The 20,348-nt window shown below is 33.5% G+C and overlaps 1 protein-coding gene across 28 annotated transcripts; it reads right to left on the minus strand.

The window, feature by feature from the left end:
* Nucleotides 1–610: 610 nt before the first annotated feature.
* LOC142633321 (uncharacterized) lies at nucleotides 611–7,532 on the minus strand. Of its 28 annotated transcripts, none has more exons than XM_075807542.1 (10): nucleotides 7,349–7,528; nucleotides 7,117–7,229; nucleotides 6,267–6,321; nucleotides 5,789–5,861; nucleotides 4,376–4,477; nucleotides 4,157–4,206; nucleotides 3,896–3,946; nucleotides 3,140–3,254; nucleotides 1,159–1,238; nucleotides 611–956 (listed from the first exon to the last, which is right to left on the minus strand). In XM_075807542.1, the coding sequence occupies exons 1-5, from the start codon at nucleotides 7,468–7,470 to the stop codon at nucleotides 4,397–4,399; spliced, it is 444 nt and encodes a 147-aa protein (XP_075663657.1). In that variant the 5' UTR covers nucleotides 7,471–7,528; the 3' UTR covers nucleotides 611–956; nucleotides 1,159–1,238; nucleotides 3,140–3,254; nucleotides 3,896–3,946; nucleotides 4,157–4,206; nucleotides 4,376–4,396. The 28 variants fall into 28 exon arrangements, 20 of the variants coding, with proteins under 20 accessions (XP_075663657.1, XP_075663658.1, XP_075663651.1 ...); XM_075807541.1 differs by having other exon boundaries at nucleotides 612–956; nucleotides 3,140–3,208; XM_075807543.1 differs by lacking the exon at nucleotides 3,896–3,946.
* Between the last annotated feature and the right edge of the window lie 12,816 nt (nucleotides 7,533–20,348).

Here is a 20,348-nt window from a genome sequence, read left to right on the forward strand (position 1 = left end):
GAGACTAGTTATCTCTATTAACATCATGCAAACTAGAGGACTCATTTTTACACACACACACACAAGTCCTAAGTGATCAATTAATCCGTTAAAAATAAATAAATAAATAAATAAACCTTCAACTAATCTCACATTTTGTAGAAAAATGAGAGATTCAAACAAATGACTTAGTTTAATGAAGGACTCTCCCTAATCACTTGTGTTACTCAAATTCTTCCAAAAAAAAAACTTGTGTTACTTATGAAAAATTCATATAAGTCTAATGCCACACACACACACACACACACAAAAAAAAAAAAAATCAAAACTATTGAGAAGACAAATTATTATTATTAATTTGATAAGTGAAAACACGATATTGATAACATGCTCAGATAAGAATCGATATAAATTTGTCTAATCAGCTATTGTAAAAACTGTTGTGTTTAAAATATTCCTCATGCAATACATGTCTTTAAAAATGAGAAACTTGCTTTTTATGGTGGAAGACTTCTTTTTTGTAGGGGAAGACTATGCAAAAGGTTTTATGTTTTGTGACTTGTGAGAAAGATGATTGTGGTTGCTTTTTGTAGTCTAAACTCTATGAACATGAATCATGAATTGATTAGAAATTTTGAATGCTTTCGATAAGACAAAATTATTATTATTACTAGTGTTTAACCCGCGCAATGCGCAGGAACATTTTACATTTTAATTATGAGTTTTGCATCGTACATAAACTTAGTTATGATACTTACACGGCATACATTCAAACTTAAATAATGTAGTATATTTAAGCATATAGTGTCTGAAAAAGGAATTTGACTTTAAGCAACAACAACACCAACAATTATGCAGCTACTTAAACCTCCAGCAGCAGCACCAACATGAGTTATGCAGCAACTTATATTGAGCATTATTGCCACCAATCATGAGCATTGGTTCAGCCATCATAAATTCTGAAAATCAGTCTCATTCTGGTAAAAACCCAAACATAGAAAATCATTGCATCAAATCAAATCATTGCCAAACTCAAGGAAAATATTATGCAATAATAAATCATGACAGATCGTATTTAACCGATGCATCAAAACTTTCCTTGTAACTTGTATATTAAAATATAATAAACTATTTTATTACTTAACAATATAGTATATATTAAGAGTCATCAAGCAACACCTGTGATGTTTCTGCTAAAGTTGACTTGCTGCCATAGCTGTTATTGTTGATGTTGCCTAACGTACACTTGTCCTAAGCCGCTGCATTAGAGTTAGAGAGTTGTTAGTCTTTTACCATAAAAGCTGTTAACATCTGTTAGTTGCTGTCAGTTAGTTAGATATATAGGTTGTTAGAATATGGCTTTACTTGGAATAGCTTTGAATACTCAAGAAAACTGGATATTAGTGGTTTGCTTGAGTGGTGATTGTAAGGACCATTGAATGAAATAAGCAACGGTTCTCTCCTAATCTTCTCTATTCTCTCTAAATCTTATTTCTCATTCTTGGAGGCCAGTTGCCTCGAATTAGGTATTTCTCATAGATATGAATTACATATTATGTTAAAACTCTAAGCACAAAACTTTTTGGAAAGTAAAAGAGACAATAATAATGAATTGCTATAAAGTTGGTCTAAATGGTTTGGCAATGTGTTGTAGCTAATATTTATTTGCACATAGGCTATTAGATTTTCTATCACTCATTTATCACTCATTTCAACAAACATTTGGCGTTCAAATATGCTTCAAAACACATTTCTTATACATAGATAAGAGATGTCAGTTAAGAACTCAACCACCGATACCTTTATTTTATTTTTTGTGAACACGTGGAAGAAGAACAATTGAATGTATGAGATGACACTATTTTTTGTGATACTGATTTACAATAATGCTTTATGCTCACTGTGAAGCAGGTTATTTAGTAAATATCTGATAAGCCAGGAGAGGGGTACCAATCTCCAAAGGATTTGTAAAAAGCAGAGAAAGGAAAAAAGTAGATAAATTGGATGTCTGACAGGGGCATGATTTTCTATCTCTTTTTCTTCCTGCCATGTAAAGAACTGACTTCTATCAGTCACTGAATTTCAATTTAGCTATTTTGAGTACTAATTTATGGTCAAGTGCAGGTTTCTTCTTGGCATTCTCTGTTTTTTAAAAAGAGTTTTGAGAGAGGGCTTGATTTTGTTCTTTTGAATCAAAGTAGTGTAAATCCCATTCACAACTCTAATTTGAGTCCGATTGACAACTATAAGCCCAAACAGGTCCAGGAAATTAAAGGGTTGACAATAACAAAAATGTTTACATCAATGTATGCATCATAAAATTTAATTTTCCACCTTAACTTGCTTCTACTTGGCAGGAAAACACAGGATTAAGCTTCACAGGTCATTGAAGATTGGGTATGCTTGGTTTCTTTTCCAGGATATGACAAAAATAGCACATGGTTTAAAGCCACAATTCATATACTTAAATTATTAAGGTTTTTAGTTGGTCAATGAGTACTCAAATTGATAAAATCAAGAAAAAGGAAATGTGTGGATATTTGAGCCTCAAGAGAGTCAGGGCATTCTTGATCCTTATTGAGACTATAAAGCTATTTCGATTAAAATTTAATATAGGAAGTAAAAGTTTGATTTATATCCACAATTCACTACACATGATTACATGAACAAATTACACTGGAGTCTCGCCCATCTCAGCAAGTTATTGATCAATTTTTGGGAAATCAAAAAAGGAAAAAAAAAACATCAATTGTAGGTATTTATGCCCAATTGCTCATTCCTAGTACAAATAAGACTAAAGTTAAACTCCGTATGTTCTCAGCTTTGGTTCCCTATAACTATCAGATTCTAATAAATTTAGAGGGAAAAGGGGGAAGGGGGGGGGGGGGGAATTGATTTAAACCTTTATAAATTATTAAAAAATAATAAATAAATAAAAACTCTAGTTCTTTATAAATGGGTTCAAAAACTGAACTTCGTTTTTAATATACTCAAAATTTTCAAGTAATGCTATAATGTTGACAATTATCATACACCAAGGTTTCTCTTCCAGATCATGCCCAATACCAAGTAGTGATGTAAGCCAAGCTTACTGTGATTTTAAATGCATATATGTATGTATGTATGATGATGATGATGATGATGAACGATATATCCATACCACATCAGCAAAGACAATCTCCAGCTCATTGAAAAAGTTCTCTCTCCGATGTTCGTACTTTGCAGCAATCTAGAAAATAATATATATATATATATATATATATATAAAGGATTATCTACATAAATCAAAAGAAGAAGAATTAAAGGTTTATTACTAAGAAATGAGTATGGGGATAGAACCCCATGTGCAGACAGAGAGGGGGAAAGGAGTCCATTTACAAACTTAATGGGAAAACAGGCATGCATTCTACAAATATAAAAATTTCCTCCTTTAGCATGCCATAATTAGGCATCCAGTAAAACAAACAACACATTCACTAACCAAAAAGCAGACTCCATTGGAACATTGACCCCAAAAAACTCCCATTTTCAACTAACAACATCCCAAAGATAACACATTTATAAACCACAACCCAAGTAAACAATTAACAAAAACCAAACTTTAAATAACAAATGTGTTTTCTTATCAAAACTTTGAATAACCAAAAAAAAAAAAACTTATCGTTGAGTGACACAAACACCCAATGGGTTTTAAAATCCATGATCTCACCCTACAACTTGGGGGAAGGAAATGCCATTTGTGCCAAAGCTCATTCCTACCAAAACTTCACAAAAATTGAGAATGACACACGCATTGTCAAATACACACAGAATTTGAACCAAGTATAACATCTATATATACCCAGAAGCTCCAAAAGTACAAAGAATTCCCCCACCACCAAAAATAAAAATCCAAAGACAATTCATATAAAATTACTTGAAGCTTCTTGGCAAGGGCCACTACTTCATCCATGTTTGCGTCACTTTCCTGGTACAAAGATAACAATGCCAAATGACTGGTTTTGTGGGAGATTCTTAAATTCTATTTTTTTTTTTTTTAAAGCTGAATATTATTAAAAAAAATTAGAAACAACAAAAAATCAAAATTTTCACATCTGCTTCTGATTCCATTGATTAAATTAAGTAAGCAACAGGAATTTCACCATCTATTAGCACAATGACCTAAAAGATGACTCACCTCTAGGGAAGATGACTCACCGCTATGGTTTGCCATCAAGGGCTATATCCCTGTCATGGAAACACCACCAATTAACTCCAAGCTTGTTTATGAATCCAAAATTGGCTTTCATTGTTATATGCATTAAGAATTTTGAGGGGGAAAAAAAGTTCATATCATTTCCACTGGTAAATTATCAGTGCCAAGTATACAAAATTGGACAATAAAGATCAATCTTACTTCTTCTCTTGGCCATAGCCACTAAATTTGTACCATCGCTTTAGCATTTTCTGTTGAAAATCCACTTCGTTCTTTAAAAATTTCTTCTAATGTAATGTGCTCCTATCAAACAAAGTATTTCAAAGATTTTAAAAATTAAAAATAGAACTTTACAGGTAACGATTTCGGCAATTTGACTGTGTGAAGACTCTAATTTTTCTCCCTACTTTATAATCTCAAATCTCTATGTCGTTATTCTAAAATCCCCAAATTTTTCCTATTTGATACTGAAACAGTTTTTAACAGCAATTGTGGTTCAACATTTCAACAGAAACTGCCATAGAACGGTTGCAGAGAAAAAAGAAAAAGTAAGAAGAAAGAAAAGGAAAACCAAATATAATTCAGAGAATAAGAAGAAAGCAAGAAGAGAACAATAGCATTAACAAAAAAAATATATATATATATATATAAATCTGAAAAATAAGAATCAAAATTGATTTTTTTTTTTCCTTAGAACTTTGAGTCTCTCTCATTCCGTTGTGCGCCTTACAAATTGTTTCTATTTGTGATTGTGGTTCCGGTGGTCTAAGATTGGCAAGGGAACGGATGGTAGAGGAAAAACTAATGGTTTTGGCCGGCCTTAAATATTTATCTCTTGGCGCCCTATGAACTCATTCTCTCCTATCTCTATATCTCAAGCCTTTCGAGTTCCAATTGCATTTTAAGTTTTTAACTCAATAACTAAATCTAAAGCAATCCAACCAAAAAATCCAAACCTAAATCATATTCAAACCCCAGATTTGAAAAAGAAAAGGAAAAAAAAAAACCTAAAAAAAAAATCAAATGCAACATTCAATCCTATACTTATTTAATCCCAACGATTTGGTTAAGATTAGAAACATAAGTACCCAAACTAAAACCAATATTTTTTAGTGATTTCTGTAATCTTTAAAAAAAAAAAAAAATCCTGTTTCTTTACGGTGAAAACCCCAAAAAAAAAAAAAATCAAAACCTAGTGTAATCCAAATACCTAAATAAATTCAATCCAACCAATCTCATACCCAAATCTAAGAAAGAAAGAAAGAAAAGAAAACCTTTACCGATGGTAGTTCCGACGATCTGATGGTAACGTGTTAATGGCAATTAGTTTTCTCTTCCATCAGTAGCTGTATTTTCTAAATTTCTCATAGTTCTATCTTCTCCTAGGCCTTTCCTAAACACATCTATTTTCAATAGGGCGATACTTCCAGTGCTTTTTTTAAAAAAAAAAAATAGTAATGATGATATTTTGAGACCAAAGAATTCAAAGAAAAATACTAAACCCATCTTTTTTAAACTGTTTTTGTTTAAAGTTTTTTTTAATCAAATATTAACAAATGATAAAGAGATACAAATTTAAATGAAAGCAACGAAGGAAAATTAGGCTGGCCTGACCTTTCTATTTAATCTTGTAGCTCTTCTTGAATAGCTACCAACTGTCTTATAAGCTAGAGCCGAGATGATAGATCTACATTAGCACATGAGGAAAAAAATTTCATTGAATATACAAAATTACTGATAAGTGAAAATGTAATTGAGGCCCTCAAAAATTTGGCATATTAATGAATTATTAGTACTTGACAGGAAAAACTCAGCGAATCTGAATTGCAACAAAAAATGGAAGGGTAAGAAGGTTTTTTAAAATGATAGAAGAGAGATGAAAGATAGACACACGCCAAACAAACTATCAAAAAGTAATAATCACACAACCATATTAAGTAAATAATCCCTTAATATGCAGTAACACATTTATTTAACAAACTATTTGCTATTTATTTGTTTGTTTCTACTCAAAATTTCACTCTGGAAAAATTCTCAAAACAAAAAAGTAGAGACGTTAATTTGAGACCAAAGCATCCCAATAAAAACCAACCTTGCATCTTTTAGGCATTTTATCGAACACTTCAAGTGCATAATTAAACCTGCTACTGTAAAAAACAACAGCATATTTTGATTCTGTCAAATTTTTACACCCAAATGCAATGGGTAGGACAAACTTCCCTTTCACAATCCTAACATTCATATGAAAATCTGCTAACCCAAGTTTTCGACTAATGCTAAATTAATCATTATGCATGAGCATGGAAATACCTTACTTTGATGCATGAAATGCATAGGAAGTCAATGAAATTTAGAGAAGATATAGGGCTTACCAATTGATAGAGAGCAACAACAATTAATAAGGAATAAATATGCGTAAGGAATTTGATGGAGAAAAGGGTTTATCCATGTGTGTCTGATCAAATGGGAGAATTTGACAGTTACAAAATGGGTCAGATTGTAAGAGATGCTGTTGTTCCTTGATAAAAGAAAAGGGTTCTTTACAATTTTTGAAGAGGCAAAATTGGTTTGCGATTTTGGATTTTCTATTCCCTGTGTCTGTTGTTTTGAAACGGAAAACACAAATGGAACGAAAGTGGGCCAAATTTGGTAAACTACACAGATTTAGTATCCGAAACAGTAAAATTAACAAAGCTATACTGACCTTGTGTGTATGGAGTTGCAGAAACGAAACGGCCAAAGAATGAACAGGGGAAGAGTTTCAGTAATCTCAATGAAACAGAAAACAAAAAACAAAACAAAAGCAAATATCTAAAATTGAGGAAACAAACATTTTGATAGAAAACCCAAAATCCCAAAACAAAAACGAATCAAATCTAAACCCATTCAACAAAAAAAATAAAAAAAATAAAATAATAATCGATTAAAGTAACATTTCATACCCAAATCTAAAAAATGGAAAGAAAAAAGACCGGAGCCAGTTTTGACGATCTGGGTGGCGGATGTATGGCTTAACGGTTTCTTTCTGTGTGCTTGCAGTTCCGGCAGTCTAAGTCTGGTGAGCGACCAAAATTGCAGTAAACATAAATTATAGTTATCGCAGATTTAGGTTTTTACTTATAAAAATTTATAAAAAAAATCGAAAAACAAAGAAAGCAAAAAAAGAAAACTCACTCCGTAACAGTGCATCGCCAGTTGAGGGAAGCAAGAATTTTGGTGGTCAAAGTCCGACGGTGGTACTGGCCTGAGAGGTCTCTAACTCTGCCTCTTTCTCTATTTCTTTCTCCAGGTCTCATCGCCTCTCTATTTCTATCACCGTGGAGCAAGTTTTTTTTTTTTAAGCGGTTAGTTTCCTTTTATACCGGGCTCCCAAAAAGTGTTTTAACGCAGTGAAAAATTATAATTTGTAGCTTTTAAACGGTGCTGTAGCATTACCAAAAAATGTAATATATCGCTTTTTAAAGTAGGACGTGTCTGAATTTTAGATAGACACTTTCTTATTTGTTGACATGGCAGGGTCTAAAAAGTCAAGCATTGTAACGCACGACTATTTTTTTAAAAACTGTACACATGTCGGAATTTTAAATAAGCAGTTATCCTATTTGTCAACACGTCCTTAAATATAGGAACTAACTTTCTCTCAGCTTCGTCTATTATATATATATATATAATATAGATATATAGATTATTTACTTTTCGATAAAACCCAACTTAATTACCTAATCTTAGTGTAGAAAAATAAGATCCAATAAATGATCCCTTTCAAATTAGTGTAGATCTTATGTGTGCATGACTCACATGTAGAGTGCACCGTTAGAGAAGAATTGCAAAGGTTAAAATCTCTGCTTTTTTTTTTTTTTGGGTGAAAAGAGAAAAAAGAAAAATATATATTGTCATGTTATTCTATATTCTATATTCTACGAGTAGTAATCGATGGCATTAATGTAAACGTGTTACGGGGTAAACATATCTCAAGAGGATATTTCATGTCTCTATAAAAATAGATTATGGATTCCATCTTGAGAATATGTATTCCCTCAACACTACATGTGGTTACCCAACATACTGAGGTTTTGACTATGAATATCATATCCTACTCCTGATATATTAAAGTAACCTTCATTTCATGATCAGGTCCACTATCCTCTCAAGATTAAGAATTTATAAAATTAAAAGTCGTGAGATTAATTATTCAGGTGACAGTTGTTGATTGAATAATTAATCTCAAAGCAATCCAGTTCAACATGTCTTAACTCTTAAGACACATCAACACATCAACTAGAAGTCTTCACTTCCATGATTAAGACAAATCATCTTAGTTGATGTATTATAGTCTTCGCAAATGAAACGCCCAATTTCATCACCGACTACGAACTACGTTTTGAGTTTACAAGGAACTTTTGATTTATATCTTCTGTAACTAAATCACATACAATGCATCTCAAGGACTATGATAATGTCCCATTAGTTCATTTATAAATAGCCTCATATAATTAAACAATTTAATTATTTATGACATGCCAATAAATTGAATTTTAGGGCATAAATCCCAACAGTGTCATCTCTTAGGCATCAAAGAAACAAACATGTATTTCTCACTCCACCATGGAATCAGAATTTATAGCCTTGGCAGCAACAAGCAAGGAAGTGGAATGGCTAAGAAATATGTTATTAGACATAGAGTTGTGGCCACAACCAATACCAGCCATTTCCGTGTACTGCAATAGTGAAGCCACCTTGGGTAAAGCATACAGTAAAATGTATAATGGTAAGTCTAGACATATAGGTCTAAGACATGATTACATAAGACAATTAATAGAATTTGGTACCATTTCAATTGTCTATGTAAGGTCAAATAATAATTTGGCAAGCCCTTTAACCAAAGCAGTGTCTCGAGATATAGTTGGGGTAATATTCATTGTAATGGGACTAAAACTCTTCTATTAAGAGAATCACCAATAGTGGGAACCCAACCTCGAATTGATTTAATTTAAAGAGGTTTAAAGGGTAGTAACAAGCTATTGATACGTGGTTAGTAAGAGCACTAATTTTATGTCTCGTTCAGGATGAATTAGTGCAAACTGTTATGATATAATTGAGGATGAGTTTTAATACTCTTAATGAAGTTTATATAGTACAAATGTTTGTATAACAGGGACATAAGAAGGGACTTCACCTTTGTGAACATTGAAGTGGTGCCGCTTCTAGCAAGAGTAAATGATTTTCTCTTGTAAATGTTCGCCAAACCGAGAAGAGCACAAAGCCATAATAGTGCTAATAACAGTGGATTTCTAAATGTGTTGTGGATTTTCACATGTGTGTGTTGTTTCCGTTTTCAACACATAAGAGTTTTGGTTTAAGCACCAAGCCACTGTTAACACCGTTGATTTCTTGAGCAATTACACTAAAGGGAGGTTTAAGTTGAAAGACACCTTCCATTATGCATAATAAAATAACAATCAAGTGAGACATATATTATTACAACCTAGTGGGGGATTGTTGTATATACAGGTATATACAAGGATAGGTTGTAATAATGATATTTGAGTTTGGAGAATATTGTTTCATAAAATGAAAATTCAAATTCTGGAATTTTCTAAGTGAAAATTCAATTTCTGGAATTTTCTAAGTGAAAATTCAAAAACAGCAATTTCGATCGGTTGAAACTTTGGCTCGATCGATCAAAATAGTAAGAAAAATAATCTTGGAGTTTCTCGATGGTTCGGTTGCTATTTGATTCCTATTTGATCGATCGAAAAAAGCATTTGATCGATCAAAATGACCTCTTGACTGATCGAAACTTGAAAACTGAATTTTCTTTAGAATTTTTCTGGTGACTGTTTGGAAAGGTTGAAGAGGTTTCAAGTCTTGTGAATGGTTTTATGAAACATTTTAACTTTCCATACATGCATTTTGATGAAATATAACCCTACGGGTATAAATAGAGGCTTATGTTCACTTGAAAAAATAGTAAGTTAAAGAGAAATACAAGAAATCCTGTGGTTATTCTCTAGAATTGTTATCTTTAGAATCTAACGTCTTGATTATATCTTGGGGGACAAGTCTATAATAACCCTTTAGCAACAATTGTATGGGGGGCAAATATTGTTTAAGGGACATGATATTGTGCCTCCGAGTTATATATTTCAGTTTGTCTTTTGTGTTAACCTTGTTCTTCCATTATTATTTTGTTTAATATCCGCAACAAAATGGAAACAATAAAATGTACATGAATGAAATTATAATTACTCCCATTGTTGGAGCATGAGCATTAAAATTTTATATGCATACTTGAATGGAGATAGTTTTGGACTAGATGAATTTTAGACAAGTAGACATATTCTAAGCTTGAGCTTAATATTTGTATAAGCTAATCTATTTCAAATCATAATTTCATTTTTATAGCAAACAAAATTCTTATTTAAATCAATTTAAAAGAATATTTTCCAACCTATTGCTAATAGGATGGCTATTCACCTTTTTTTGTTTCAATTGTCCCATCAAATAATCTAAACAAGTCACATGATTATGAATTAGATTACATGGATAACAAAGGCATGATCACAATAACACAAAGTATACATATAGTAATAAAACTATAAAAATTATTAAGAAAACATTATTCTCAAGTTACATATCCTAAAAATTCATTTATTAATAAAGTTATTTAAATTTCATTACATGATCAATATTTCAAATGAATGATAAAATTATTTTTAATATTAATAAAGTAATTAATATGTATAGAGTTAGGGATTAAGTTTAAGTTGCACATTGTCAACTCTATATAATTGTACACCACCTTATAAATGTTAATTGAAATAGCATTGTAATAAATATTAAATACTCTTCATGCTTGCAAGATGCTAATACTGTTAGAGATCAATAATTATCTCATCATAAAATGTTTAAGTTTTTTAAAAAAATTCTAATTTTAAATTATAAACAAAATATCAGTCTCTAAACTAGATAGTAAAAGTGCATATAAAGGGTAACAAAAATATACAATGGTCGGATTTTCTAAATGGTTATCTTATAAAAAATAACTTGTTAGTAAAAAGAATTTAGTTTTCCCCATCAAAGAATTATATTTGCAGCCTATGATATTTGATTCACCTTCCAGTTCCTTCTATTAGATTGAAATTCGGTTCAATCACTAGGCCTACTATGCAATTACCTTCTAATAGATGAGTTTAAAAGTTAAAAAGCTCACTTTGAATTGCAATCCTTGTATCAGAATTTTTTTTTTAACTTTTTTTTTTTTTTTTTTTGGTTTTTGCATTTCCAACTTTAAAAGGGCAATTGCGCGACCGCAAGTCCGTGACTAAAAAGTAAAAACACAAACTCAAAATCAAATCATGGCTCTGCCAGTGTTTCAGACTCCTGAGTTGGAGATTTTCTTCGTATTTTTTGGGACTATGGACTCATCAAAATGAAGTACGCCGGGAATCTACTCCTTGTCTGCCGACGTGGTTGTGTTTTAGTGCTGTCAACTGCACTAAATATAATATATATGGAGATGAGTTTAAGCTTAATGTGGCAGGTAGAAGCTTTGTGTGAACCGAACGGATCATTGATTTAGCACTGATATGAGCAGATTATGGAGCAAGCATTGCTGCATTAATGTGAAGATCGATCGATCGTTCTCTGTTGGAGTACTCAATATATAGCCAGGTGGGAAACGTATTTGTATGAGGTATTTGGGCTTTTCTTTTATTGGACGATAGATATATCGATAGATATATCATATATATCAGATTACTATCTTATCATCATTTTTTTTTTTTCTTTTGAGCATATCTCTTTCTCTTTCTCAGCATCAGCACAATATTTAAATAAAATTCTTTTTGTTTATTCAAACTTAACGAGCAGTAAAACTCTATCTCTCTAACAAGTTCAACTTAAACTCAAACTCATCATTATTATTTTTTTAAAACAAAATTATTTTTGTTTAATCCAAACTTAACAATGAGTAAACCTCTATCTCTCTAACAAATCCAACTTAAACTCAAACTCAAACATTGATAGTTACTATATAAAAAAAGAAAAGAAAAAAAGAGGTATCACTTGCCCAAATTACTACACGTAACAATATCATTACTGACTAATGCAATTGGTTGATGGAAATGTTAGACCAATGCCACCAAATTGGTTAAATATTGTTACCTTTTCTTTTTTTTGTGCTTTTCATTAGTTTTAGTCTTTGTTTAGTTCATGCGAAATTTGTGGTACAAAGTATTTAGCATCATAGGTAATACTCAGTCTTTGATTCAAATTCGAGAGAGTCTTCAATGTCAGCTTTGATTATTTTTATTATCAAGTCCAACTTAAACTTAAACTCAAACTCAAATATTAATAATTACTATATGTAAAAAACAAAAACAAAAAGAAAAAAAGAAATTGAGATATCACATGCCCAAATTGCTACACGTAACAATATCATTATTGACTAATGCAATTGGTTGATGGAAATGTTAGATCAATGCAACCAAATTGGTTAAATATTGTTACCTTCTTCTTCTTTTTTTGTTCTTTTCATTATTTTTAGTCTTTTTTTAGCTCCAGTGAAATTTGTGGTACAAAGTATTTAGCATCATAGATAATACTCAGCCTCTGATTCAAATTTGAGAGGGTCTTCAATGTCAATTTTGATTATTTTTATTATCAAGTTGAGATTTTTATTGGTTTATCAAGAATGGGTTAGTTGAGAAATCTAGTCCTCATACACAATTGATAGATAATTACTAAGACAATCACTTATTATAAATAGAGGTTGAGAAGTTTAACAAGGTTTTGGGCATGTGGAAAGCATGGCTTAATGAGTAGCAACATGACGAGAAGTCGATGGAGGAGATTGGCGAGTTTTTGGACTTTTTTTTTAAAAAAAATTCTATGGTATAGGTCAAAATCTTACAATATTGTCAGTATTTTGTAGTGTATTATTTTGGGTATTGGGTATTTTGTTGTCCAAGTAGGAAATAGAAAACTTAGGTATAAATAGTTGATTTGCTATTTGTTGTTTCATACGTCTGAATTTTTTCGTAATTTGTAATTTCATGGAAGGAATTAGGGTTATTTGGAGTGTGGTTTTTTGTAGATACGGCTAGAAAAATATATAGATGTAAGGTTTAGAAAATATAGCAATGTATAGATTCTATGAACTTAATTGAAATTTTACATGATTAATAATGTTATTTATTTTTTCATTTATGGATTGTGGCAACATGGTTAAGACTTCTATGCAAACTACAAATGGAGTAAATACTAAAACTAAGCTAAAGGTAATAGATGCCTAAAATTCTTTAACATTTGTTAACTATCCCGTGCGTGAGTGGCTTGAGGATGTGTTGTTATATATTTTAACCAATCTATTAATGTATAAATATACAATCAAATTTCGGAGCAATTATAAGGGTATAACTTTCCTTATACAAAAAAAAGTATAACTTTTTTAAAAATAAAACGAGTAATGCTACAAAAGTTTTTACAACATTTTTACAAATTATTGAAATGACAAATTCTTATTAAATCTTATTTGGACTCACTGTTATTTTAACTTTTTTATAATAAAATTTCTAATCCGCAAGATTTGTGGGTTCCAGTTAGCTTAACTGGTGTTGTATAATATATTTGGAGTTCAAACTCCGCCTACACCAAAAAATTATTAGTGTCTTGGTCTGATGATAAAAAGCTATTGTAGACGCCATAAGTTGCAACTTTCTCTTTAAAAAAAAAAATAATCCGCAAGATTTGTTTAGGGTTGAGACTTGAGATTTTTATTTACATATATATATATATATATATATATATATATATATATATATATTTTTTTTTTTTTTACATAAAGCCGAATCAGCCAGGTATCAAAGCCTCCACTGTTTCTCCCAAATCACGGCAGGGTTTATATAGGGTTGAGAGTGTTTTTCTTTTTTTTACTTAAAACCGAATCAGCCAGGTATCTTAGGGTTGAGACTTGAGAGTGTTGTTTTTTTTTCACGTAAAGCCGAATCATCCAGGTATCTAAGCTTCCACTGTTTCTCCCCAAAATCATGGCAGTTTTAAGACAAGTAGTGAGAACAACTATTTCCACGATCAATAATGTATACCCTTCGCGTCTTCACTCAAGTCACCTTCCTTGTCGTCACTACCACAGTATGTGCGCTTCTCTACCTCTTAGACCTCCATCATTATAAATGCTCCATTAATTACCTTCGTCTTCTATTTATTTATTTTTTTGTAATTTCCTTTAACTGTATCTTATTGCTGTGATTCTCTTTTTTCGCATCATTTTTTTTTTCCGATAGTTAACATTAATTGTGTTTAGTGGTTTACAGCTTGCAATTTTAAGTTGATAATTGACTATTGCAGAGCCAATTAAGCGCCATAGTAATTCTAAATCTAATGCATCTGAAGTTCGGCCACAAAGATCTAAAGCATCTAATGCCTGGGCTGGTTGGCTTGGATCTTTAGCGGTAGGTATAGCCTTGGCCAATGCTGAAAAGGTTTGTGCAAATTTATTTATTTCGTTTTTGGTATTGCCTTTGTTAGTCATTAGGTATTGAGTGTTTATTCCTTAAAAAAAAAAAGTATTGAGTGTTTAGAAGTCTTTTTTTGGCATTTATTTTTATTAACATTTTTGAGAAATTTTTAATATATGTTGAAGATATTACAAATTTTATCACACAAGTCATATAAATATGTGTGCGCATTTCGCTTCAAATTAAAAAGCCATTTTATTTTACTATTTAGCTTATTTTTTGTATTATTTATGAGTCCAACTACACTTTTTGGTACTATTTATGAATCCCACTATATTATTTCAGCTAACTTTTACTTTTATCTAGAATACTTTTAGTAAAATATTTTCAGTTTCAGCAAAATAAACGGTGGATCGCAAACAAACTCTAAGGGCTTGTTTGGTACATATGTTTAAAAACTGAAAATTGTTGTTTGAAAACTATCAGAAGCTAAAGAAATTAGAGAAGCTGAATGAATTTCATGAATCCAGAAGTCCAAGCAGCAGTAAAGATGAAACAGAGAACAAAAGTCCAGGCAGCAGTAAAGATGTAACAGAGGACAACGGCAAGTAGTTTTAAATACAAAGACTACATGTAGTATAGTTTAGTTAGTGGACATGTGACCTACACGTGACTGATTTAATTGTAAATATCTGTTGGTTAGTTAGGGAGGTTGTTAGAACAGTTAGTTAGATCAGTTAAGTTAGTCTTGGGCTTAGTTTCGTTTTTTTTACTGGTACTATAAATACATGTAATTATTTTGTTTTCAATCAGATCAATTGAATCATTTTCTTTAGTAAATCTTCTTATGGTATCAGAGCGTATTTTCTCCCAAATTTCTAGGGTTTACTCTTGAGAGTTTTTTTTTTTCTTCCTTCTTTCCTTTGAAGCTTCGTCAATGGCTGAAGCATCAAATATTTCATCTTCTTCCTCGGTGCAAGATCCTGCACTTGTAGAGGACATCTCAAACCCTCTGTTTCTTCATCATGCTGAAAGTCCTGGAGCCATGCTTGTGTCTGAACCGTTGATTGGTGAGAACTACCATGCTTGGGTTCGTTCAATGAGGAAAGCATTGGTTGCCAAGAATAAGTTCGGTTTTGTCAATGGTAGCATCACTCTCTCTTCACCATTGATAAAGACCTGGCCGATTGATGCTTGGATTATTTGTGATAACATGGTAGGTTCTTGGTTGATGAAGGTTTGTTTCACCTCAAATTCGAGTGAGCATCACGTACGAGACACTGCTGCGGAGATTTGGAATGATCTCGAGGATACACATTCTCAAGGTAACGGACCCGGGGTTTTCCAACCCGAAAGGATATAGCTTCAATGTGTCGGGGTGAGTCCTCGATTACCAACTATTTCACTCAATTGAAGTTATTTTGGGATCAACTTCGAATTTTAGGCCTACTCTGTTTGTTCTTGTGGAAAGTGTACCCGTAATTTGCCTCGAAGCTTGAAGATCTTCGTCTTCAAGAATCGATTATGCAATTCTTGATGGGGCTCAACGACTCATATTCTCGGATCAAAGGACTGATTTTGTTAATGGAACCATTGCCAACCATTAACAAAGTATACTCCTTGTTGATTCAAGAAGAGGCGAGAGGAGTGTGGGCTTGGTAATTGTTCACATAGAGTCTACTACTCTTGCGAGTGAAGGGTTCCAATGCCAATCCCAATCCTCATTTTCTGGTTTCTTTGGTAATTCTAGTGGCTCTGGGGAAAGAATTCCAAAGGCGAGAAGTGAGCCTATATGTACTCACCGGTTGTGGGAAGCTTGGACATGTCATGGAAAAATGTTTCAAGCTACATGGTTTTCCTCAGAGCTTCAAACCTAAAGGCAAGAACTTTATGGTAAATCAAGTCAATATGCAAGAGGCTTGTGCGGACGGTGGGCATACTTCTACCGGTTTTCCACTTCACTCAAGAGCAATGCCGGCAATTTTTGACTATGTTGGGGGCTCGAATGCAAGCTACTCATCTCACTTCGATGGCAAGGATGCTCGGTTCAATGTGGGCAACAAGGAAGCACACATGGCCAACAATGTGATTAGGCTTAATCCGGTTGTATCTTCTTCTTCAGTCTGCCACGATATTTCTCACCATGCGGTATGCCTAATTCTACTTGTGCCGATTTGAGACATTCGATTTTTTCGCTTCAAAATTACACATAGAACAGCTTTTGGTGGTAATACTTGGGTTATTGACACCGGAGCAAATGCATCATATAGTGTATTCGTTCATTTGTTGACTGATTTTACCGCTTTGTTAATTGTGTGGTAGTTGCACTTCCCAATGGTGAGATTTGCTTTGGTAACTCACATTGGTTCTATATGTCTTTCTCGATAATGCGGTCTTAAGCAATGTGCTTTGTGTTCCATCTTTCTCCTTCAATCTTTTATCAGCAGCCAACTCACCAAGAAAATGCATTGTTGTCTCATTTTCTTGTCTACTTTCTGTTCATTCGGGACCTCAATTGTTGGAGGACGATTGGTGTGGGTAAAGTTCATGATGGGTTGTATCTTCTTCAACATAGCCCTCCCGATACTTGTGCCAATCCAATTCAGCTGAGGCTCCTTCATCTTTCCAATGTCTTTAATTTCGTTTTTCATTCCATTTTTAGTACAAATAAACCTCCCCGTAGTTAATAATGTCAAAATTCCGGCTTACGTATGGCATTCCGGACTTGGGGCATCCCTCGGATGCTAAAATTTGTTTTGAAGAATGTACTTCACGATCTTAATTGTTTCTCTAATGAAATTTGTGAAATTTGTCCTCTAGCTAAGCATAAAAGGCTTCCATTTCCTTTTCACAATCATGTTTCTGCTTTCCCATTTGATTTGATACATTGTGACATATGGGGTCCCTATGTTACACCTACGTTGCAGTCCTGAAATATTTCCTTACCATTGTTGATGATTGCACTAGATCAACTTGGGTTTACCTTATGAAATCTAAGTACGAAACTAGATCCTTATTACAATCCTTTTTATGTTATGATCAAGAATCAATTTGGTAAGTCCATTAAAGTCTTTAGGACAGAGACAATGGCCTTGAATTTCAAATGATTGACTTTTTTAAGCTTCATGGCATCATTCATCAACATAGTTGTGTTGCACTCCACAACAAAATTCTGTTGTGGAAAGAAAACATCAACATATCCTTTGTGTTGCTAGAGCTTTAAGACTTCAATCAAATGTACCTATTGCTTATTGGGGTGATTGTATTCTCACCGCCGTCCATCTTATCAACGGACTTCCTTATCCTCTTTTAAACAACAAATCTCCTTTTGAACTTCTTTACAATAAACCTCCAACTTATTCCCACCTAAAAGTGTTTGGTTGTCTGTTTTGCCTCTACTCTTTCTCATAATAGAGGTAAGTTTGACCCTAGGGCTATCAAAATTGTTTTTCTAGGATATCCTTTTGGGGTTAAGGGTTATAAACTTTTGAATTTACAAACCAAATCCTGTTTCATTTCCAGAGATGTAGTTTTTCATGAATCGTGTTTCCTTTTAAGTCTCTTCTGTTTCTCTTCCTTTGTCTCGATCGACCCTTTTTACCATGATTGTTTTCCTAATGCTACACCACTCCCCGTCATCCTTTGATTCTATTCATCATTCTCGCTCCTTTACCGGACCCCGCAGTTCATGTTGACTCTTCTATTCTTGAGGAACATTTCTTGATCTTCCCGAGGATTTGTACGTCCTTGTCCCTAATGACATCAACATTTCCTATTTCTCCCTTGTCCATTGAATCTTGCTTCTCCTGTTTCTCTCACTCGCATTCCCCGGGAGGTCTACTGTAGATCTCTAGACCACCCGCTATCTTCAAGCCTATAAATGCAATGCTGCCTCCACCAAATATCCTCTTGCCGGATTATCTTTCCGGTCATAAACTCTCTTCCTCTTACTCTCATTTTTGTAACGGTATCTCCACAATTCCCGAACCACGGTTTACCATCGGGCGAGTTGGTGATCCTAGTGGGATGCCGCCATGGCGTGAAGTCAGCTTTAGAACTCGATAACACTTGGTCTCTTGTCCCTTTGCCTCCACATAAAAAGGCGGTTGGTTGTAAATGGGTCTTCAAAGTTAAGTACAAGTCGGATGGGAGTGTGGAAAGGTACAAGGCAAGGTTGGTTGCCAAAGGATATACTCAACAAGAGGGTTTGGATTATGCGAGACCTTCTCTTTTGTTGCCAAGATGGTATTTGTTAAACTTCTATTATCTTTGGTGCTTTGTGCAAAAGTGGACTCTTCATCAATTAGATGTAAACAATGCTTTTCTTCATGGTGACTTGCATGAAGAAGTGTATATGTGCCCTCCTCCGAGGCCTGCCCCATCAAAGGGGAGTTTGTATGCAAGTTGAATAAGTCCTTGTATGGCCTTAAACAAGCCTCAAGGCAATGGTATTCTAAATTTTCTACTACTTCTTGCAACATGGTTTTTGCGGTCTAAGGCGATTATTCTTTGTTCACCAAGCAATGCGGAACTTCTTTCATGGCACTTTTGATATATGTTGATGATATACTCATTGCCAAGCAATAATCCTCAATCAGAGACACGAAAGTTGTTCTAGATAAGCGATTTAAGTTGAAGGACTTAGGCGGTTGAAATACTTTCTAGGCTTGGAAGTGGCTAGGTGCGAGAAAGGCATTTCCCTATGTCGGAGAAAGTATGCCCTTGAAGTGATCAATGATGTGGGAATGCTTGGATGCAAGCTGTTAAAACTCCCATGGAAGTAAATTTGAAGTTAAGTAAAGATGAAGGCAAGTTATTGGCTAATGCGGTATGTACGGAAGTGGGATAGGAACTTGTTTCTTACTATTTCTAGGCACGATATTACCTATTCAAGACATAGGTTAAGTCAATATATGTCTAAGCCTAGAGAGCCACATTTAAAGGCAGCTTATAGAGTAATTCGATATCTCAAAGGCACCCCCGGGACAGGGTTGTTCTTTTCGGCTCGGTCCTTACACATCAAGGCATTTGCGGATGCGAGATCGGGCTGCATGCATTGACTCTCGAAGGTCCATCACAGGAGCTCATCTGTGTATTTCTTGGTGATTCTCTCATTTCTTGGAAGTCTAAGAAGCAAAATACGGTTTCAAGGTCCACAGAGGCCGAGTACAGAGCAATGGCCGTTGCGGTGTGTGAAGTGACATGGATCTTGTCTTTGCTGTAAGGATCTTAATGTAAAACACAACCAAGCTGCCTTCTTGTTCGAAGTGATTCTCAAGCGGCAATTCATATAGGTACTAATCCAGGTGTTCCATGAGCGTACAAAACATATTGAGATAGTACTTGCCATATTGTAAGGGATAAGGTGCGGGCGGTAAAAGTAGAGTCATAAAGTTAATGGATATTAGAACTCAACACCCATACGAGTGATCTGTTAACAAAAGCTTTGACTTGGAATCAATTTTGTGGTCTTCTTACCAGGATGGGCATTTCCAATATTCATTCTCATGATGTCCATCCTGAGGGGGAGTATCAGAAGCTAAAGAAATTAGAGAAGCTGAATGAATTTCATGAATCCGAAAGTCCAAGCGACGGTAAAAGATGAAACAGAGAACAAAAGTCCAGGCAGCAGTAAAGATGTAACAGAGGACAACGGCAAGTAGTTTTAAATACAAAGACTACATGTAGTATAGTTT

Source organism: Castanea sativa, chromosome 5 (genome assembly GCF_040712315.1).
Source record: "Castanea sativa cultivar Marrone di Chiusa Pesio chromosome 5, ASM4071231v1".
Lineage (NCBI taxonomy): Eukaryota > Viridiplantae > Streptophyta > Magnoliopsida > Fagales > Fagaceae > Castanea > Castanea sativa.

What these genes read in the sequence shown, in the direction of transcription:
- LOC142633321 (XM_075807531.1), bottom strand. Translation starts at nt 7,470, where the DNA reads ATGAGACCTGGAGAAAGAAATAGAGAAAGAGGCAGAGTTAGAGACCTC. An exon ending in TGGCGATGCACTGTTACGGA is followed by an intron (nt 7,230 to 7,348) that starts GTGAGTTTTCTT and finishes GTCGCTCACCAG; the next exon opens with ACTTAGACTGCCGGAACTGC. An exon ending in CTACAAGATTAAATAGAAAG is followed by an intron (nt 3,947 to 5,788) that starts GTCAGGCCAGCC and finishes TCTTTGTACCAG; the next exon opens with GAAAGTGACGCAAACATGGA.